Below are 23,278 nucleotides of genomic sequence, written 5' to 3'. Positions count from 1 at the left end.
GATATTATCATGTCATGTAATGCTATTACAGCATGTCCCAAAATAATTTATCATCAAGTTTATAATGTCAAAGTCAATAAACTAGAATTTCCACTATAGTTATTTTTGCCACTTAATGCTATCACAGTTATAAGCAAGTCCATTTCTGTGCATAGCATCCCATTATCATCAAATTAAAAAAATGGCTGCTTTATTAGGCTACTAGAAAATACATACACATTTTATCTAATTATGTCCATGTTTTTAACTCTAAAGATACTATGAAGTTAGAGATTTGGTCTACATTTCTACACACAAATGAAATATGATTATATTTAAATTAGTTAATCATTTACTTGATCTGGAAGAGATCAGACGGAAGTCCTTAATATAATTAGCAACACAGTGCATGGTAAGCAGGAGTTGCAGGTTCGAGTCTCATGTTGGCTCAATGTTTTCTTCCAGACTATTCTAACTTATAATTATCAAGTTTAATTGGAGATGAAGAACTAACAGCTTACCTCCTGCCATGCCTTAACAGCCTGATAAAGGAATCCACCTGTTTGATATTTGATTCTAGACACTTTGCACTCTAGTAGAAACTTTGTTTCCAAATTCAAATACTTTCTGCTGTTTATACACTTTTCAAATTCAAAGTTTAATTTCATTACTGTCCTTGTCTATAAATAGCTCTTACATTTTTGTCACATAAATCTTGTTAACTAGCATTCCATTCTCAAACTTATTGCATAATAGCCAATGACCTAAAGTATATCAGTTTTAAAATATTAGTTTTAACAAAAATTTTGGCTTTCAGAAAAAAGCATTTTCTATAAGTTTTAAAGTGATTACAATGAACAGATTCTACAACACTTTTAATGTGAATTATTGTATTAAAATTGGCTAGTAGTTCATTGTTTACTCTTCTCATTAGATTTATATTGTCTACACACAACAAACTGGCAATAAGAGCGGAAGTCTGCAAGTCATTTTTAAATTAAATTAAACGACAGAATAATAGTGAATTTAAAAAATTGAAATTGCAATTCAGTAACGTTTCAAAATTTTAGAATTTTAATAATTTTTTTCAATTTTCAAAGAATCATTTCTGTTGGAATCAAAGTTTTACTTCATAAATTTCAAACATATACAAATAAACAAATATTTTATAATTCAATGCTTATGTATATAAAATAATGATCACAGCAAAATTGTAAATCATACATAACTTGTTTAAAATTGTATTAAATTATTTTATATCTTTAAATACAAGTTTTAATATACTCAAAGTTGGCATTAAAATTTAATATATTGTTTGATATTCGTCGCCGACTAAATTACTTACGAAAACATTTCATACTTCTGAAAATTGACTAGATGTCGATTACATTGCTATGTGCTTTGGAATAGAGGGTTTATTGTAGGGCGACATATCTGTTAACAACGTGACGGTGTTGAAAACCCCACGGCCAAAATAGTCGGCAACTACCGAAAAGCTGTCTTCTGCCCTCTCTAGCTGATGGTGAAACTGTTCGTGAAGATCTTTGCTTTGTTCTTGGGAATGAATTATATCTAAAACTTTTCTGTTTTCGTGCATGCACAGTGGGCATTCTGAATCATTCTCTGCATTGTAACTCTCGAAGCACTGTTGATGGTAAGAGTGGCCACAAAGAAAATGAACCGAAGGTAATTCCAATTGGTGAGTACAGCCAGAACATTTAGATACCTGAAATATTTTTGCATTAGTTTTCAGCTCTTCAATTTGATTTCTCATTTTTTCTGTTTCCTCTCTGTATTGTTTTATCAGGCGTTTGTCACTCGCAATTCTGTTATTTTCATGTTCTAGATGCCGAATTAGATAGTCTTTGACTACAGAATCTAACATTGCAGTTTTGCTTTCTGCCATTATATCGACTACCATTATGGGTGGTAGAAGATTCATATCTTCAATCTCTTTCAAGACCTTTTCTTTTTCTTTCGAACATTCATTCTGATCTTTTTGCGAAAAATATCTCAGTGCTTCAATCCACAGATTTGGATCGGAAAGCCCAAAATTCTTACAAGTTTCAATAATATTTTTATAATCATTATGTTTTATGTGATACTGAAGTATCTGTTGATACAATTTTGCCTTTTCGTATAAACACAGAACTCCGTATTTAAAATCATTCATCTGACAAAGTACCATAGCTTGATCTACATCATATTTTGCTTCAGAATTAGTTAATGAGGTAGTAATATCTTTTTCCAATTGCTCTTTGACAGCAGGAACGGTAGCAGCTTTCCAACTTTGTAATTGTAATTCTAATAAAGTGTTATACACCAATGCCGAAGATGATGGTCTCTCTCTAACCATATGTTGTAAAAATTCTAACAATTTTTCAGTATTATTAACAAAAATATGTATAAATTCTTCTGGCTGGGCTCTTTGAATAGTTTCATTATTTGATTTAAAATCAGTGCACAATCTCTTCAATAAATCAGTAGTTTCTTTAAGTGCATTATTGATGAGAATTTTGCCATATTTTTTCATATTATCTTCGGCCAAAGAAAAATCTAATTTTCCAATATAATCCAGTGCTTTGCTATAATCTTTAAGATCTTCCAGCTGTATTTTAAGATACCAATCGTGTTGATGATGCTTTTCGGCAAGGAAAAGAGCATGCGTAAAATATCCAGCTTGTCGACACACTTTAATTGCAATTTCTACATCAAAATCTACCTTTTCTGTCTTAATAAATTCATCCAATTTATCTATATCCTTTAATTTTGTGTAACAATTCAACAGAAGTGTTGTATGATCCTCATTTGCCAATCCTTTCTTATGTAATGCTTGCAAATATGCTGTAAGATTATGTATTCTTTGAGCATCAAGAAATTTCCTAATCACGTAAGACGCTTCTAGCTTTCCAATAGTTTTGATATACTGAACTATAGCTCCATCGTGATCGCCTTTACTGTACAAGTGGTCCCCGTACTGTCGGAATATATCGACAAGACCTTCGTCATCATAATTTTGGCTCTTTGCTAAACTAATTGCCAAACTATACTGATTCTTCTTAAACAGCATTTCTAATTTACTTTGGGTATCTTTTTCCTGAAGACTAAACAACTTTCCATCTTGATTTAGTATAAATAACATTCCCCATTCCGACACAATATTAACAATGCCGGAAAACGGCGCCGAATAAGCAATGAATTTGTTTTGAATATCGTACACCGTAACTATACTCATCTCGACGGACGATCCGGACGAGGACAGACTCGGAATGGCCTTATTATCTTTTCCGACGACCACCAAATTTCCACGAAACCAATGCAGGATCACCTTCTCTCCCTCGAACGCAAAACACGGACCTCTTTCGTCGGGTTGATAAAAATAAATAGCATCATTTCTCCCGACTACAAACTGATCGTCGCAATTTTTCTTGGCATCGCTCATCACGGAACATTTAGGACGACAACCATGGCCGTCTAGGAGTTTTATTTTTTCGTTATTCTTATCCGTCAAATCGACGGAGAAGACTTCGTCGGTCGTACTGACAAACAAATAGACAAGTTTATTCGAGTGGATCTTCCTGAAAGCCAAGCCGGTCACAGAATCCGTTCCGATAGGAATTTCCTTCTGCTTGCACTGCCGCTCTCGTGTTATGTCACCTTTGAATATAATTATTCTGCCTTGGTCGAGGCCCACCGCCATGAGATTGAGGTTCTCGTGTACAGCCAATGCAGTGACAGGTACAGGTGTGCTTCCTACTTGAATTCTGATCGTTCTCAAGCAAGCTGGCTTCCCGGTTCGGTCTNGAGAAACACTGTTTTAACGTTTCAATGTTATGTGTTCAAAGAATTTGATGGGAGGTGAGCGGGTGATAGACTGACAAAAGCGTTTTATAGCTTGAAAATGAATAAACCAAGATGAAGAGGAAGATAAAAGTGAGAAGAAATGAAAAAGAATGTTGCGAGATGTGGAGCCAGAAACTGAAATAGACATTGAGAAAGCTTGTCTCCGGGTCGTAGAGGTATCGTACGAGAATATCTGGAACGGACACAAGACCGGACTGACTCGTTGGGCCGGTGGCGTGTCCTTAAACTTATGGACATGGATAAAATTTGTTTGTTAGTTAAGTTATGGCAACGCAACACTTGGCGATCTGCCTAGGATGATGCCTTCCAAGAGGTCTTTTAAATGGTAACTGGCCTCTATTCAGGTGTTACAGACGTGGAGAAAATCCGAAAACTCCACGTGACCAACCCGTCCTGGCAGTGGCGTAGCGTGGTGGGGGCGGCAGGGGCGGAAAAATTTCACAATAAATAGTAATAATATCTTGTAAAAATTTGAACCATTTTATTTCATATTTTTGTCGCAGCTACGATTCGGACCGATTGAAATGAGCACGAAATTTTTCATTACTGTACTTATTCTGTGACGAACGTTTGATGATAACGTTCTTCCTCAACCGATAGACGGAAATTCACGGTTGCCTACCACAGTATTAGCACAACTCGAGTGTTCCTATACATTTCAAATATTGACAAAGTCCGAAACCACCGCGACAACACGCCAGCACATAGAACAAAGACGATGGTTCTCGTGTACAGCCAATGCAGTGACAGGTACAGGTGTGCTTCCTACTTGAATTCTGATCGTTCTCAAGCAAGCTGGCTTCCCGGTTCGGTCTGTCTTCTCCAAATTCCATATTTTAATTAAAGGGTTAATACCAGGTTCGTCAGAACCGACCGACACTAGAATACCATTATGTCTAAGCTGCTGAATGTGAGAAACATTCAATTCGAAGGCTTTAAACGAAGAAAGTTGAAACTGTCGATTAAGGAAATGTAAATTGCCTTCCACATCACCCAAAACGACGTTTCCACGTCCATTCGTGCTGCATGTAATGTGCAGATCCTTCAACTTATCGAAAGGTTGATTAGTTTCTGGATCTTTAACTACTTCTTTATCGAAAAAACTAAATCTTCTCCACTGCAAAAACGCCATAATCTTAAAGCGCTTGTCACGTTCTAACGAATTACGCCATCTTGGAAAGGGGAGGACTATATTAATTATCACGTTTACCGGCAGACGGCGTAATATTTTTAAACGCTTAAAATTTCTCAAATTATTTAAAATTNTGTACTTTGTCATATCGAAAATCAGGCTATTGACACGTATGAACAACCATGTTTCTTTGTATTGAATGAAACATTTGGAATCAGTAAAAGGTAGAGTTTCTAATCTATGCTGATTTTTCATATAGCTTTATTTCATTTCTAACTTTAGATAGTCTATTCAATACTTGGTCTAGAACAGGAGTCGCCAAAGTGGTCGATATCGACCCCCAGGGGTCGATGCGGCTAGGGAGTCGATTGAGGGGTCGATGCTGCTAAGTGGTCACAACCTTTTTTTTTGCTCATACACATACACTTGTAATAAAACTTTACGGTGGGCCGTAGAAGGTCGGTTGGGGGTCGACGGTTAAAAAGTTTGGTGACCCCTGGTCTAGAAGGTAAATAATAAATGTGAATGTTATTATTTTATTTTATTTTGCATAAATTCAATAGAGAAATGTGGAGTAAGACAAAGAGATGGGCGATCTATCAAAGAGGACTTTCTACGAGAAACTGTCGGAAAATTATTAGACAAAATCCTGTGGAACCCAGGAAATCATCCCTAAATCCCCCGTAGTGATAGGCTGACACCTTAACCACTTTACATTTTAGGAAATAAACCATTAGAAAGTAGACAGAAATTAAATGATATCGTACTTCACGTAATCTTAAAAGAAACGCATACAAATGGTCTGATTAATTCGGTTTTATTTTAAAATACACAAACTACATTTACCAACAACAGTCCTCGAAGTTGCTAAAGACGTACAAGAAATGTAAATTTTGCAATTGCAATTACAATCAAGGGGCTGAGTGGAAAACGGCAAATCACACAAAACTACAAAAATATGAGTTACTAACAAATATGGATTTATGCATCATTAATTAATCTATTTTCTAAATAACTTTGATGGTTCAGTTGCATGCCCTCCACGTTATACATCCATATTGACAAAGCGATGCATATTAAAATGTGGCGAATTAAAATACAAATCGTTCTTTATCTAAAAAGCTTTCTAGTGTAGTGTATGCCATTTTTCCATTTAACTCCTCAATTACTATAATTATACGTCAAAATGAGTTTTCCAAAATTCACAGTGTTCGTTCGGAATTGACTTTGTGAGTTTTATGTTTTTCGGTTGCAAGTTTATAGAATTCGGTTTTTGATTAGCGTACGGAAGCCATCTTTCCAAGTTATCAACATGTGGAGTCCTGAAACAAAAAATTTACAAATATTAACGTTATAAATGTATTTTACAGCTATTTTTTATAAATTATGCAAATTCAAGGTAATTTAGTTGCCGCCTTACCCAGTTTTAGCGAACGAAGTCCAAAGTTCGATGAGATTTCTACTGAATTCTNCTACGATTCGGACCGATTGAAATGAGCACGAAATTTTTCATTACTGTACTTATTCTGTGACGAACGTTTGATGATAACGTTCTTCCTCAACCGATAGACGGAAATTCACGGTTGCCTACCACAGTATTAGCACAACTCGAGTGTTCCTATACATTTCAAAAATTGACAAAGTCCGAAACCACCGCGACAACACGCCAGCACATAGAACAAAGACGATCTTAGAGAAGATGACCACATTTCTGCAGAACCATATTGCCAATAAACCAAATAACTGACGCTTGAGACTTTCTTTAAAGATAAATCATACTATGGATATCTCTACCAACTATACCTTATGAACAAAGTTTTTCATTCCTCGTTGCATTGATCACATATGTCTGGCACACGTGTCTATAATAGTGACATTATTTGAGCGTTGCAATGTTGTTGGATTGCAATATTTATTCAAGCACAGAAAGAATACACATGCAGCACGAAAACACTGTCTGATAATCAAAAGGCACTACGACACAACGTAGAAACGCATAATGTGAACCAAACTTTTGTGACTACACGTGTAGAACGACCTAGCATGTATTTGGTGATAGAACTTCACGAAAACTAATTCCGCAGAGTTTCAAATAATTCTTCAAAGAGTAATACAAAAAGAATTATTCTATGTAAACGTGCTTCTAAGATCAAATAGTAAGCTATGATGTGTGGTTCAACGCGTGGCATCGTATACGTATTCGTGATACGATATGAAATTGAACGTAGTAGTGCCCTAGGTTTTTTGGGGCCTAGTGCTTATTGAACTCAAATGGGGCCCCATTTTTAGTTAATACAAATAATACTATAAATTATCGTCATCACTATTATCATTAATATTAGTTAATTTTTACTATACGATAAGTGCTCATTGTTAATGAAAAAGTATTAAAAATTTAAGATGATAATTCAATATTTTTTTAGGCCCAGATACTTGGGTCCCATGGCTTAAGGCCTATTAGTCCCCGTGTAGTTTGATATTTCAACTTTAATTTAAAATTCAGGAAATACATTTTTCGACAACAGTTTATAATGTTGTTAAAGACGTACAAAAAATATGAATATTGCAATTATAATAATAATTCTCTCCAAACATCAGTACTGTACTCCAAAATTCACAATATTCATTTGAATGTAACTTTGTAGCTTTTATGTTTCTCGGTTGCAATTCTATAGAATTCGGTTCTTGTTCAGTAAACGAAAGCCATATTTCCAAATTACTAGTAAGATGTGAAGTCCTGAAATAGAAAATTTGCAACAAATATTAACGTTATAAATGTATTTTACAGCTATTCTTTATAAATTATGCAAATTCGTGGTAATTTAGTTGCAACCTTACCCAGTTTTAGCGAACGAAGTCCAAAGTTCGATGAGATTTCTACTGAATTCTTGTTCTTCGACGGTGTATTCGTTTGTTTTCAATAGAGGAACACCAAATACGAATTGAACTTCTTCGAAATGAGGTACTCCGGTCCATTTTGGGTATATATTTGTGCCGCTTCTGTGCTTAAAAGTGTAATGAAACACGTTGAATTTCTTTTCTGCAAGCTTCTCTGCCAGGAAATTTGTAGGACACTTGAACATCGAATCGCCTATCGCCTGATGAGTTCGTTGAAAAGTCGTCATCGGGAACATTTCCGAAATACTGTTTTATGATGGGTTCTAGTAAAGTTCGATTATATTCCATAACAGGTTCAAAGAATTCTGTGACATTATGCTTTGTAATTATCGGGTTAGTGGAAAGTAAAAGTTTTTCGATATAAAGCGCAAGAAATAGTGATCTTTCGTTTGCTACGTTACTTAACATTACATCTACATTGCTAAATGATACCACTGTGACGTTACCTAACCCCTCTGTCGTAGAAATCTAGATTCGACCATCCCGCGTTGTATCTCCCTCCGTGAATTGTATCCACACCATTGTCGATAACGGAGATTGTTCTTTGTTCTCTGCCGGAACCCAAATATTGAGGTAAAGGCAATCTTCGCGCATATTTTCTAAATCCGAAATCCATAGGAATTCCGGTATCAATGGGCATTGCACGCAGGAGGACGGTTTTTCTGTGGCATTGTAAACGATTTTCCATACGTTAGGCAAAGAAGAATAAAATCTGTATTGACTGATCGGTGGAATCGCATATGGAATACTTAAAAAGGCATTAAAATCCCTACCTAAGACATTAATTGTTTTACCTATGACTTTTTAAGCTTTAGTGATCACATTCTTTTAACAAGAATATTCCATAAATAAATGCAATCTCAAGCTTCATATTTATTTCCGAAATCTTAAAAATTAATTTTCAACGATACTTACATTAACTTTTATAGAATTAAGCAATGAGGATTCTAAATTCTAAACCGTTAACAATATTATAAAGATTTATACGAAGTAATGGAAGGCGATAGGATTCAGACTCACCGTTCGCTCTTGTATAAATATATAACTCGAATTTCGTTATATATATATATATANAAATTCAAGGTAATTTAGTTGCCGCCTTACCCAGTTTTAGCGAACGAAGTCCAAAGTTCGATGAGATTTCTACTGAATTCTTGTTCTTCGACGGTGTATTCGTTTGTTTTCAATAGAGGAACACCAAATACGAATTGAACTTCTTCGAAATGAGGTACCCCGGTCCATCTTGGGTATATATTTGTGCTGCTTCTGTGCTTGAAAGTGTAATGAAATACGTTGAATTTCTTTTCTGCAAGCTTCTCTGCCAGGAAATTTGTAGGACACTTGAACATCGAATCGCTTATCACCTGATGTGTTCGTTTAATAATCGTTGGAAAGTCACCGTCAGGAACATTTTCGAAATACTGTTTTATGATGGGTTGGAGTGCAGCTTGATCATATCCAGTACTGTCTCCAAAGAATTTTACAACCTCGTGCTTCGTCATTCTCGGGTTCCTTTGTTGTATAAGTTTTTTGTTATATAGCGCAAGAAACAGCGATCCTTCGTCTGCTACATTACCTAACATGACATCTACATCGTTAAACTTGATGGAGTCGAAACTATCAATCGGATTGCTGGGTAAAAAACTTCTTCCATATTGCGGAAGCAAGTCTAGAAAGTGATACTTCTCAAACAAGATTTTTTTTTCAGCAAAACTTATATCTGATGCTTCTTTTTCTTTCATACACTCAATTATGTTTCTGTAAGGTTTAATTGCACCATCATTGCTTTCAGCACAATCAAGCAAACCTGCTATTTTTAAACTCATGCATAAACTATTATCTACATCTGTAGTTAAAGCAGGATGATAAATGCTTCCACTTTGCATTATTGCCCTTTTGAAGTGTCCGCGAGATAGAGGAGAAATTAGATGATAACCTATCGACCACGCTCCCGCATCTTGTCCAAATAATGTGATATCCTTACTATTACCTCCGAATGCTTCTATGTTGTGTTTGATCCATTTGAGAGCGAGTAATTGATCCCTCAGTGCATCGTTATTATTAGTCAAACGTGGATCAAAATAAAGAAATCCAAACGGACCTAGCCGATAGTTAAAAGATACCACTATGACGTTACCTAACGACGCCATCACCCCTCCGTCGTAGACATCCAGATTCGACGATCCCGTATTGTATCCTCCTCCGTGAATCCACACCATTGTCGATAACGGAGATTGTTCTTTGTTCTCGGCAGGAACCCAAATATTCATGTAAAGGCAATCTTCGCTCATATTTTCTAAATCTGGAACCCATGGGAATTCCGGTATCAATGGGCATTGCACGCAGGAGGGCGGTTTTTCTGTGGCATTGTAAACGATTTTCCATACTTTAGGCAGAGAAGAATAAAATCTGTATTGACCGATCGGAGGAATCGCATAGGGAATACTTAAAAAGGCATGAACATCTCTGCCTAAAATATTAATTGTTTTACCCATGACTTTTCCAGTTTTAGTGCTGACGATAATCTGCCTATTGCATTCTATTAACAGGAAAATGTCAAAAATAAATGCAATCGTAAGCTTCATGTTTAATTCTGAAATGTTAAAAAAAAAACAATTTTTCTCGATATTTACGAAGAACTTAAATCAACTTTTACATAAATAACCTATGAAAATTTCTAAATTTTAAACCCTTATGGATGAAGCGACAGAATTTATAATTACGTAAATTCGATACTATTCAGACTCACCATCGTTTGCTCTTGCATAAATAATTAACTCGAATTTCATGATATATTTATATACAAGCCGTTAGTTTNTAATTTAGTTGCAACCTTACCCAGTTTTAGCGAACGAAGTCCAAAGTTCGATGAGATTTCTACTGAATTCTTGTTCTTCGACGGTGTATTCGTTTGTTTTCAATAGAGGAACACCAAATACGAATTGAACTTCTTCGAAATGAGGTACTCCGGTCCATTTTGGGTATATATTTGTGCCGCTTCTGTGCTTAAAAGTGTAATGAAACACGTTGAATTTCTTTTCTGCAAGCTTCTCTGCTAGGAAATTTGTAGGACACTTGAACATCGAATCGCCTATCGCCTGATGAGTTCGTTGAAAAGTCGTCATCGGGAACATTTCCGAAATACTGTTTTATGATGGGTTCTAGTAAAGTTCGATTATATTCCATAACAGGTTCAAAGAATTCTGTGACATTATGCTTTGTAATTATCGGGTTAGTGGAAAGTAAAAGTTTTTCGATATAAAGCGCAAGAAATAGTGATCTTTCGTTTGCTACGTTACTTAACATTACATCTACATTGCTAAATGATACCACTGTGACGTTACCTAACCCCTCTGTCGTAGAAATCTAGATTCGACCATCCCGCGTTGTATCTCCCTCCGTGAATTGTATCCACACCATTGTCGATAACGGAGATTGTTCTTTGTTCTCTGCCGGAACCCAAATATTGAGGTAAAGGCAATCTTCGCGCATATTTTCTAAATCCGAAATCCATAGGAATTCCGGTATCAATGGGCATTGCACGCAGGAGGACGGTTTTTCTGTGGCATTGTAAACGATTTTCCATACGTTAGGCAAAGAAGAATAAAATCTGTATTGACTGATCGGTGGAATCGCATATGGAATACTTAAAAAGGCATTAAAATCCCTACCTAAGACATTAATTGTTTTACCTATGACTTTTTAAGCTTTAGTGATCACATTCTTTTAACAAGAATATTCCATAAATAAATGCAATCTCAAGCTTCATATTTATTTCCGAAATCTTAAAAATTAATTTTCAACGATACTTACATTAACTTTTATAGAATTAAGCAATGAGGATTCTAAATTCTAAACCGTTAACAATATTATAAAGATTTATACGAAGTAATGGAAGGCGATAGGATTCAGACTCACCGTTCGCTCTTGTATAAATATATAACTCGAATTTCGTTATATATATATATATACGTTGAATTTGTTTACTTTTATTCTTTGTTTATAGAGAAGTAAAATCAATTCTAAGTACAGTTGCATTTTTGTGAAATTCGAGTTGCTACAATGTTTAAAGCTGAATCATTTCAGCTTGAATAAGCTTAATAAAATAACTTAAATACCGTATTCATCATAAATTCATCCAAAATTACTAAATCCTATTCAGATCCAAATTGAGGAAAGCCATCCCTGAAGAGATTCCTGCTCATTGCACTTTGCTACTCTCTACTTCTAGTACAATTCGACCCCCCTATAACACTGTTGATTATTCCGTATTATATGAATTCCACGTTGTACGAGTCACTTAGATTTTACAAATACGTGTGCCGGGCTATGAACGACTCACGTATTTGTAAAATCTAAGTGACTCGTACAACACGGAATTCATATAAAATGGAATTATCAACAGTGTTATAGGGGGTTCGACTGATAATGTTGGCAGCTCTTTTGTGCTAATTTGTTTTAAGAGTTTATTTAATGAAGATGTTATACTTTAAAAATATAAATGTCATTTTCTAAATAAAATTTCATAGCAGCCGGGAACGTTACGCAACTCGTTGCTGTATATTTTATTATTGAAATTTAAGTATTAAAAAATGTAAGACTGATAATAGAAAATAAAACAAATGGTTTCGAAATTATTCAGGTGTCTATTTTATTAGTGGAAATAAAAATATATTTAGAAATTATCTGTGCCAAAATTCATCAGTTATTAGTCTGCAATTTGTCAATTCAAAAATTTTTCATGAAACCAGTTAGATAGATCACCTGCACGACTCCATTGTTAACGGAAAAGTATGATGTGCAGGGGCAAGCCACTGCTAATTTGAGGTGGAAAGCATATATTTTAAATGAAATAGATTAAAAATATGTATATTGCAGCCCGGAATTGTGACGGTGTTACAATAAATAATTGCTGGTAAAAGCTTAACAAGTTCATCTATTTTTCTTAGTTCCAATGGCCAATCTGTCTTCGTACCCTGAACACTGGAAGTTTGGTCGTGGGTTCGCGCCTCGCTCGGACGGGCTGGTCAATTGGAGTTTTTCGGGTTTTCTGTACGTCTGTAACGCCTAAATAGGGGCCAGTTTCCCCTAAAAATACCTCTCGGAAAGTTTCCCCCTAGGCAGATCGCCCAAGTGTTGCGTTGCCATAACTAAACAAACAAACGTATTAGCCATGGCATCCGAGAATTGTGTGAATGCAACGAAGTCCAGGAGGAAAGTTGTAGCATCTTGGACTAATGATAAAGGGGTTTTTTGCGAAGCGTGAAAGTGCTGTACGTGTGGAAGATATGGCGGCCATATTTAAGAACACGACGGTGCGCGAGTAGTAAATGCAATATTTATGTTATTAAATAGTATTTACGTATTTTATTTATTGTTTTATTTTATTATTTCGAGCATTTAACTGTGTTATTTTAAACTTAAATTATGTGTATTTCTTGGTTTAAGTTATCAAAAATGGTACTGGTAAGAGTCTGGAAATGGATTAATTCACTTTCCGTTATTTGTAATGAAAACAAAGTGATTCGGAGTTCGAAAGGCCTGCTAGAATGAACTAAATTCGAAGTACCAGTGGTGCCTCGTACAACGTACTTAATCCGTTCCAGGTACACGTCCGTTAAGTGAAACGTCCGTTATACGAAACGCATTTTCCCATAGAAATACGTGTTAAAACATATAATTCGTTCCGCAGCATAAAATAACCGTACTGTACCATAAAAAAAGTGAAAATGGAGCAGACACCAATTATGCCGGGTAGTCAGATGTTGTGAGGGGGAGGTGGAAGAATACTTTCTTTACACATTCATACAGATACAGACTTTTTACACATTGCAGCGGGTCTTTTTTTNATCACCCCTCCGTCGTAGACATCCAGATTCGACGATCCCGTGTTGTATCCACCTCCGTGAATCCACACCATTGTCGATAACGGAGATTGTTGTTTGTTCTCGGCAGGAACCCAAATATTCAGGTAAAGGCAATCTTCGCTCATATTTTCTAAATCCGGAACCCACGGGAATTCCGGTATCAATGGGCATTGCATGCAGGAGGGCGTTTTTTCTGTGGCATTGTAAACGATTTTCCATAAGTTAAGCATAGAAACATGAAATCTGTATTGACCGATCGGAGGAATCGCATAGGGAATACTTAAAAAGGCATGAACTTTCCTGCCTAAAACATTAATTGTTTTACCCATGACTTCTCCAGTGTTAGTGTTGACGATGATCTGCCCATTGCATTCTCGTAACAGGAATACGCCGAAAATAAATGTAATTGCAAGCTTCATGTTTACTTTTGACATCTTAAAAGTTAATATTCTATGATATCTACCACGGACTTGAATTAATTTTTGTATAAATAAGCTATGAGATTATCTAAAGTCTAGTTTCTTAGCGATTTTATACGAGATGATAGAATTTATAATTAAACAAACCGTTAAAATTCAGACTCACCGTTCGCTGTTGTTTAAATATCTGACTGCAATTGTATTATATATACACACAATTTGTTTATTTTGTTCGGTGGTTATAGGAAAGTAAAATCAATTCCAAGTACAGTTGTATTTTATGAAATTCGAGTTGCTGAAACATGTAAAACAATTGTTTTGTGTGATAGGCAGTTCTTGAATGAGTTAAGTACGTAATCTGTAAATACAATATATTCACCAGTCACATTACTTTTGCTTATTCCAAGAAATACAGTAGGAGGACGAGATGAAAAGATGCGAATATTCCTGTTTGAAAATTGCCGAATGCTCATTAAAAGAAATAAGTACGATACTTCCTTTGAGTAAGGTCATGGAACCTCTGAAAGTCGGTCGCTAATCACTTCCTTTATCCCTCGAAATAAGGATGTACGCGTGATCTGCCGTTTGTTTGCTTATATCTTAAGATCCTTTNATCTAAGTGACTCGTACAGCATGGAATTCATATAAAACGGAATTATCAACAGTGTTATAGGAGGGTCGACTGTAATATGTAAAATACAATATATTCATCAGTCACATTACTTTTGTTTATTACAAGAAATACAGTTGGAGGACGAGATGAAAAGATGCGAACATTCCTGCTTGAAAATTGCCGAATGGTTTCACGGGACGTACGGTATTAAAAAAAATTAGTACGATACTGCCTTTGAGCAAGGTCATGTAACCTCTGAAAGCCGATCTCTAATCACTCCTTTTATCCCTCGAAATAAGTGATCTGCCGTTTGTTTGCATATATATTAATTTAATTAAGATCCTTTTTAATACGTAATTGTTTAATATATGCGTGTCCAAGAAGCTGCAAGAATACATCATACCACAGCTAAACGTGCGGTTATTTTACTGGTCAACGGTTTTTATAATTTTATTGATACTTTAATGATATTAATGGTTTTATAAATGTATGAGTCTTGTAATATTGTTAAAATTGCCTTATATTTAAATGAGGATTCTTAATATTATTATTCACTAATTTTCTAGAGTAGCTACCACCCATCTAATGCCAAATATCCATGAATTTTCACCACAATGCTACCTCATAATATCCCTATTTCTAGTTTTGAATTTATGGGACCCTAACTGGTGTCTAGTCTTTGATTGTATAAGTAACAACAGGAAATCTTGGAAGTGTCATAAGATACGCATTCATTGAACAAATCGACAGTACGTGATTTTCTCGTGTCGCTACTGACATGACACTAGCCAATCTCATTTAAACGGACCGGTGCTACACTAACAGAAGTCCCGCTAATATAAAGCAAAGGAGAGAAAACTGGAAACGTTTTATTTTATTTCTAACTTTAGATAGTCTATTCATTTATTGGTCTAGAATGTAAATGATAAATTTGAATGTTATTCTTGTTATTTTATTTTATTTTGCATAAATTCAATAGAGAAATGTGGAGTAAGACAAAGAGATGGGCGATCTATCAAAGAGGACTTTCTATGAGAAACCGTTCGGGAGATTGTTAGACAAAACCCTGTAGGACCGAAGAAATCATCCCTAAATTCCCCGTAGTGATATGCTGCCACCTTAACTACTTGACATTTTAGGAAATAAACCATTACAAAGTAGGCAGAAATTAAATGATATCGTACTTCACATAATCTTAAAAGAAACGCATACAAATGGTCTGATTAATTCGATTTTATTTTAAAATACACAAACTACATTTACCAGTCTCCGAAGTTGCTAAAGACGTACAAGAAATGTAAATTTTGCAATTGCAATTAAGGGGCTGAGTGGAAAACGGCAAATCACACAAAACTACAAAAATATGAGTTACTAACAAATATGGATTTATGCATCATTAATTAATCCATTTTCTAAATAACTTTTATGGTTCAGTTGCATGTCCTCCATGTTCTACATCCGTATTGACAAAGCGATGCATATTAAAATGTGGCGAATTAAAATACAAATCGTCCTTTATCTAAAAAGTTTTCTGGTGTAGTATATGCCATTTTTCCACTTAACCCCTCAATTACTATAATTATACGTGAAAAAAAGTTTTCCAAAATTCACAGTGTTCGTTCGGAATTGACTTTGTGAGTTTTATGTTTTTCGGTTGCAAGTTCATAGAAATCGGCTTTCGATTAGTGTACGGAAGCCATCTTTCCAAGTTATCAACATGTGGAGTCCTGAAACAAAAAATTTACAAATATTAACGTTATAAATGTATTTTACAGCTATTCTTTATAAATTATGCAAATTCAAGGTAATTTAGTTGCCACCTTACCCAGTTTTAGCGAACGAAGTCCAAAGTTCGATGAGATTTCTACTGAATTCTTGTTCTTCGACGGTGTATTCGTTTGTTTTCAATAGAGGAACACCAAATACGAATTGAACTTCTTCGAAATGAGGTACCCCGGTCCATTTTGGGTATATATTTTTGCCGCTTCTGTGCTTAAAAGTGTAATGAAACACGTTGAATCTCTTTTCTGCAAGCTTCTCTGCCAGGAAATTTGTAGGACACTTGAACGTCGAATCGCCTATCGCCTGATGAGTTCGTTTAATAATCGTTGGAAAGTCACCGTCGCGAACATTTTCGAAATACTGTTTTATGATGGGTTCGAGTGTAGTTTGATCATATCCAGTACTTTTTTCAAAGTATTTTATAGCCTCGTGCTTCGTCATTCTCGGGTTCCTTTCTTGTATAAGTTTTTTGTTATATAGCGCAAGAAACAGCGATCCTTCGTCTGCTACATTACCTAACATGACATCTACATCGCTAAACTTGATGGAGTCGAAACTATCAATCGGATTGCTGGGTAAAAAACTTCTTCCATATTGCGGAAGCAAGTCTAGAAAGTGATACTTCTCAAACAAGATTTTTTTTTCAGCAAAACTTATATCTAACGCTTCTTTTTCTTTCATACACGCAACTATGTTTCTGTAAGGTTTAATTGTACCATCATAGTTTTTAGCACAATTAAGCGAGCCTGCTAGTTTTAAACTCATGCATAAGCTATCATCTACATCTGTAGTTAAATAAGGATGATAAATGCTTCCACTTTGCATTATTGCTCTTTTGAAGTGTCCGCGAGATAGAGGAGAAAGTAGATGATAACCTATCGACCACGCTCCCGCATCTTGTCCAAATAATGTGATATCCTTACTATTACCTCCGAATGCTCTTATGTTGTGTTTGATCCACTTGAGAGCGAGTAATTGATCCAACAGTGCATTGTTACTAATAGTCGAAAGTGGTTCCAAATAAAGAAATCCAAATGCACCGAGCCGATAGTTAAAAGATACCACTATGACGTTACCTAACGACGCCATCACCCCTCCGTCGTAGACATCCAGATTCGACGATCCCGTGTTGTATCCACCTCCGTGAATCCACACCATTGTCGATAACGGAGATTGTTGTTTGTTCTCGGCAGGAACCCAAATATTCAGGTAAAGGCAATCTTCGCTCATATTTTCTAAATCCGGAACCCACGGGAATTCCGGTATCAATGGGCATTGCATGCAGGAGGGCGTTTTTTCTGTGGCATTGTAAACGATTTTCCATAAGTTAAGCATAGAAACATGAAATCTGTATTGACCGATCGGAGGAATCGCATAGGGAATACTTAAAAAGGCATGAACTTTCCTGCCTAAAACATTAATTGTTTTACCCATGACTTCTCCAGTGTTAGTGTTGACGATGATCTGCCCATTGCATTCTCGTAACAGGAATACGCCGAAAATAAATGTAATTGCAAGCTTCATGTTTACTTTTGACATCTTAAAAGTTAATATCCTATGATATCTACCACGGACTTGAATTAATTTTTGTATAAATAAGCTATGAGATTATCTAAAGTCTAGTTTCTTAGCGATTTTATACGAGATGATAGAATTTATAATTAAACAAACCGTTAAAATTCAGACTCACCGTTCGCTGTTGTTTAAATATCTGACTGCAATTGTATTATATATACACACAATTTGTTTATTTTGTTCGGTGGTTATAGGAAAGTAAAATCAATTCCAAGTACAGTTGTATTTTATGAAATTCGAGTTGCTGAAACATGTAAAACAATTGTTTTGTGTGATAGGCAGTTCTTGAATGAGTTAAGTACGTAATCTGTAAATACAATATATTCACCAGTCACATTACTTTTGTTTATTCCAAGAAATACAGTAGTAGGACGAGATGAAAAGATGCGAGCATTCCTGTTTGAAAATTGCCGAATGCTCTCACGGAACGTACGGTATTAAAAGAAATAAGTACGATACTGTCTTTGAGTAAAGTCATGTAAGCTCTGAAAGCCGGTCGCTGATCACCACTCCCTTTATCCCTCGAAATGAGGATGTACGCGTGATCTGCCGTTTGTTTGCTTATATCTTAAGATCCTTTTTAATACGTAACTGTTTCATACACCAGGTATGCGTGTCCAAGAAGCTGCAAGAATACATCATACCACAGCTAAGCGTGTGGTTATTTTACTGGTTAACGGATTTTGTTATTTTATTGTTACTTTATCGATATTAATGGTTTTATAAATGTATGAGTCTTGTAATATTGTTAAAATTGCCTTATATTTAAATGAGGATTCTTAATATTATTATCCACTGATTTTCTAGAGTAGCTAACACCTCCCTAATGCAGAATATCCATGAAATTTTACCACAATGCTACCTCATAATATCCCTATTTCTAGTTTTGAATTTATGGGACCCTAACTGATGTCTAGTCTCCGATTGTATAAGTAACAACAGGAAGTAATGGAAGTGTCTTATGATACGCATTCATTGAACAAATCGACAGTACGTGATTTTCTCGTGTTGCTGCTGACATGACACTAGGCACCCTCATTTAAACGGACCGGTGCTAAATTAACGGAAGTCCCGCTAATGTAAAGCAAAGGAGAGAAAACTGGAAACGTGGGAGAGTAAGCGAGTGTTTAGGTGCAAGCGTTAGTTATTAAGCACGTGTAGTAATCAATAAAGGAAAAATACGTAGAGTAAGGACATGCAGTAATTGAAGTTTTAAGAATTTATAAATAAATTGTAGCTATGAACTTTACTCTCTCTAATAAAGTGGTATAATTACATTATAGGAAATATATTAAATTAAATTGTAAAATTATATTAATTCATTTATATTATTGTTTATTATATGGAAATTTTGATAATTTTGTACTTTGTCATATCGAAAATCAGGCTGTTGACGCGTATGAACAACCATGTTTCTTTGTATTGAATGAAACATTTGGAATCAGTAAAAGGTAGAGTTTCTAATCTATGCTGATTTTTCATATAGCTTTATTTCATTTCTAACTTTAGATAGTCTATTCATTTATTGGTCTACAATGTAAATGATAAATTTGAATGTTATTCTTATTATTTTATTTTATTTTGCATAAATTCAATAGAGAAATGTGGAGTAAGACAAAGAGATGGGCGATCTATCAAAGAGGACTTTCTATGAGAAACCGTTCGGGAGATTGTTAGACAAAACCCTGTAGGACCGAAGAAATCATCCTTAAATTCCCCGTAGTGATATGCTGCCACCTTAACTACTTGACATTTTAGGAAATAAACCATTACAAAGTAGGCAGAAATTAAATGATATCGTACTTCACATAATCTTAAAAGAAACGCATACAAATGGTCTGATTAATTCGATTTTATTTTAAAATACACAAACTACATTTACCAGTCTCCGAAGTTGCTAAAGACGTACAAGAAATGTAAATTTTGCAATTGCAATTAAGGGGCTGAGTGGAAAACGGCAAATCACACAAAACTACAAAAATATGAGTTACTAACAAATATGGATTTATGCATCATTAATTAATCCATTTTCTAAATAACTTTTATGGTTCAGTTGCATGTCCTCCATGTTCTACATCCGTATTGACAAAGCGATGCATATTAAAATGTGGCGAATTAAAATACAAATCGTCCTTTATCTAAAAAGTTTTCTGGTGTAGTATATGCCATTTTTCCACTTAACCCCTCAATTACTATAATTATACGTGAAAAAAAGTTTTCCAAAATTCACAGTGTTCGTTCGGAATTGACTTTGTGAGTTTTATGTTTTTCGGTTGCAAGTTCATAGAAATCGGCTTTCGATTAGTGTACGGAAGCCATCTTTCCAAGTTATCAACATGTGGAGTCCTGAAACAAAAAATTTACAAATATTAACATTATAAATGTATTTTACAGCTATTCTTTATAAATTATGCAAATTCAAGGTAATTTAGTTGCCATCTTACCCAGTTTTAGCGAACGAAGTCCAAAGTTCGATGAGATTTCTACTGAATTCTTGTTCTTCGACGGTGTATTCGTTTGTTTTCAATAGAGGAACACCGAATACGAATTGAACTTCTTCGAAATGAGGTACCCCGGTCCATTTTGGGTATATATTTTTGCCGCTTCTGTGCTTAAAAGTGTAATGAAACACGTTGAATCTCTTTTCTGCAAGCTTCTCTGCCAGGAAATTTGTAGGACACTTGAACGTCGAATCGCCTATCGCCTGATGAGTTCGTTTAATAATCGTTGGAAAGTCACCGTCGCGAACATTTTCGAAATACTGTTTTATGATGGGTTCGAGTGTAGTTTGATCATATCCAGTACTTTTTTCAAAGTATTTTATAGCCTCGTGCTTCGTCATTCTCGGGTTCCTTTCTTGTATAAGTTTTTTGTTATATAGCGCAAGAAACAGCGATCCTTCGTCTGCTACATTACCTAACATGACATCTACATCGCTAAACTTGATGGAGTCGAAACTATCAATCGGATTGCTGGGTAAAAAACTTCTTCCATATTGCGGAAGCAAGTCTAGAAAGTGATACTTCTCAAACAAGATTTTTTTTTCAGCAAAACTTATATCTAACGCTTCTTTTTCTTTCATACACGCAACTATGTTTCTGTAAGGTTTAATTGTACCATCATAGTTTTTAGCACAATTAAGCGAGCCTGCTAGTTTTAAACTCATGCATAAGCTATCATCTACATCTGTAGTTAAATAAGGATGATAAATGCTTCCACTTTGCATTATTGCTCTTTTGAAGTGTCCGCGAGATAGAGGAGAAAGTAGATGATAACCTATCGACCACGCTCCCGCATCTTGTCCAAATAATGTGATATCCTTACTATTACCTCCGAATGCTCTTATGTTGTGTTTGATCCACTTGAGAGCGAGTAATTGATCCAACAGTGCATTGTTACTAATAGTCGAAAGTGGTTCCAAATAAAGAAATCCAAATGCACCGAGCCGATAGTTAAAAGATACCACTATGACGTTACCTAACGACGCCATCACCCCTCCGTCGTAGACATCCAGATTCGACGATCCCGTGTTGTATCCACCTCCGTGAATCCACACCATTGTCGATAACGGAGATTGTTGTTTGTTCTCGGCAGGAACCCAAATATTCAGGTAAAGGCAATCTTCGCTCATATTTTCTAAATCCGGAACCCACGGGAATTCCGGTATCAATGGGCATTGCATGCAGGAGGGCGTTTTTTCTGTGGCATTGTAAACGATTTTCCATAAGTTAAGCATAGAAACATGAAATCTGTATTGACCGATCGGAGGAATCGCATAGGGAATACTTAAAAAGGCATGAACTTTCCTGCCTAAAACATTAATTGTTTTACCCATGACTTCTCCAGTGTTAGTGTTGACGATGATCTGCCCATTGCATTCTCGTAACAGGAATACGCCGAAAATAAATGTAATTGCAAGCTTCATGTTTACTTTTGACATCTTAAAAGTTAATATCCTATGATATCTACCACGGACTTGAATTAATTTTTGTATAAATAAGCTATGAGATTATCTAAAGTCTAGTTTCTTAGCGATTTTATACGAGATGATAGAATTTATAATTAAACAAACCGTTAAAATTCAGACTCACCGTTCGCTGTTGTTTAAATATCTGACTGCAATTGTATTATATATACACACAATTTGTTTATTTTGTTCGGTGGTTATAGGAAAGTAAAATCAATTCCAAGTACAGTTGTATTTTATGAAATTCGAGTTGCTGAAACATGTAAAACAATTGTTTTGTGTGATAGGCAGTTCTTGAATGAGTTAAGTACGTAATCTGTAAATACAATATATTCACCAGTCACATTACTTTTGTTTATTCCAAGAAATACAGTAGTAGGACGAGATGAAAAGATGCGAGCATTCCTGTTTGAAAATTGCCGAATGCTCTCACGGAACGTACGGTATTAAAAGAAATAAGTACGATACTGTCTTTGAGTAAAGTCATGTAAGCTCTGAAAGCCGGTCGCTGATCACCACTCCCTTTATCCCTCGAAATGAGGATGTACGCGTGATCTGCCGTTTGTTTGCTTATATCTTAAGATCCTTTTTAATACGTAACTGTTTCATACACCAGGTATGCGTGTCCAAGAAGCTGCAAGAATACATCATACCACAGCTAAGCGTGTGGTTATTTTACTGGTTAACGGATTTTGTTATTTTATTGTTACTTTATCGATATTAATGGTTTTATAAATGTATGAGTCTTGTAATATTGTTAAAATTGCCTTATATTTAAATGAGGATTCTTAATATTATTATCCACTGATTTTCTAGAGTAGCTAACACCTCCCTAATGCAGAATATCCATGAAATTTTACCACAATGCTACCTCATAATATCCCTATTTCTAGTTTTGAATTTATGGGACCCTAACTGATGTCTAGTCTCCGATTGTATAAGTAACAACAGGAAGTAATGGAAGTGTCTTATGATACGCATTCATTGAACAAATCGACAGTACGTGATTTTCTCGTGTTGCTACTGACATGACACTAGGCACCCTCATTTAAACGGACCGGTGCTAAATTAACGGAAGTCCCGCTAATGTAAAGCAAAGGAGAGAAAACTGGAAACGTGGGAGAGTAAGCGAGTGTTTAGGTGCAAGCGTTAGTTATTAAGCACGTGTAGTAATCAATAAAG

At 35.3% G+C, this 23,278-nt stretch overlaps 5 protein-coding genes across 5 annotated transcripts; all 5 read right to left on the bottom strand.

Annotated features, from left to right (window-relative positions):
• Nucleotides 1-1,151: 1,151 nt before the first annotated feature.
• Nucleotides 1,152-5,040, bottom strand: LOC111634661 (vacuolar protein sorting-associated protein 11 homolog). Its single transcript, XM_023379494.1, has 2 exons — nt 4,609-5,040; nt 1,152-3,732 (listed from the first exon to the last, which is right to left on the bottom strand). The coding sequence occupies exons 1-2, from the start codon at nt 4,973-4,975 to the stop codon at nt 1,364-1,366; spliced, it is 2,736 nt and encodes a 911-aa protein (XP_023235262.1). The 5' UTR covers nt 4,976-5,040; the 3' UTR covers nt 1,152-1,363.
• Nucleotides 5,041-5,789: 749 nt separating this feature from the next.
• LOC111634667 (acetylcholinesterase-like) lies at nt 5,790-8,081 on the bottom strand. The gene is made up of 2 exons (XM_023379501.1): nt 7,814-8,081; nt 5,790-6,297 (listed from the first exon to the last, which is right to left on the bottom strand). The coding sequence occupies exons 1-2, from the start codon at nt 8,056-8,058 to the stop codon at nt 6,150-6,152; spliced, it is 393 nt and encodes a 130-aa protein (XP_023235269.1). The 5' UTR covers nt 8,059-8,081; the 3' UTR covers nt 5,790-6,149.
• An 892-nt stretch (nt 8,082-8,973) lies between these two features.
• On the bottom strand, nt 8,974-10,459 carry LOC111634644 (acetylcholinesterase-like). Its single transcript, XM_023379477.1, has one exon. It carries the CDS (start codon nt 10,456-10,458, stop codon nt 8,974-8,976), a length of 1,485 nt encoding a protein of 494 aa, XP_023235245.1. The 5' UTR covers nt 10,459.
• Nucleotides 10,460-11,239: 780 nt separating this feature from the next.
• On the bottom strand, nt 11,240-14,176 carry LOC111634643 (acetylcholinesterase-like). The gene is made up of 2 exons (XM_023379476.1): nt 13,700-14,176; nt 11,240-11,544 (listed from the first exon to the last, which is right to left on the bottom strand). The coding sequence occupies exons 1-2, from the start codon at nt 14,172-14,174 to the stop codon at nt 11,240-11,242; spliced, it is 780 nt and encodes a 259-aa protein (XP_023235244.1). The 5' UTR covers nt 14,175-14,176.
• A 1,567-nt stretch (nt 14,177-15,743) lies between these two features.
• On the bottom strand, nt 15,744-22,225 carry LOC111634642. The gene is made up of 5 exons (XM_023379475.1): nt 20,574-22,225; nt 20,334-20,475; nt 18,717-18,778; nt 16,598-18,154; nt 15,744-16,499 (listed from the first exon to the last, which is right to left on the bottom strand). The coding sequence occupies exons 1-5, from the start codon at nt 22,067-22,069 to the stop codon at nt 16,352-16,354; spliced, it is 3,405 nt and encodes a 1,134-aa protein (XP_023235243.1). The 5' UTR covers nt 22,070-22,225; the 3' UTR covers nt 15,744-16,351.
• Between the last annotated feature and the right edge of the window lie 1,053 nt (nt 22,226-23,278).

Source organism: Centruroides sculpturatus, unplaced genomic scaffold, assembly GCF_000671375.1.
Source record: "Centruroides sculpturatus isolate CEXI.00-Female unplaced genomic scaffold, Cexi_2.0 scaffold899, whole genome shotgun sequence".
In the NCBI taxonomy this organism is placed as follows: Eukaryota; Metazoa; Arthropoda; class Arachnida; order Scorpiones; family Buthidae; genus Centruroides; species Centruroides sculpturatus.
This window is presented reverse-complemented; position numbering and strand designations above follow the sequence as displayed.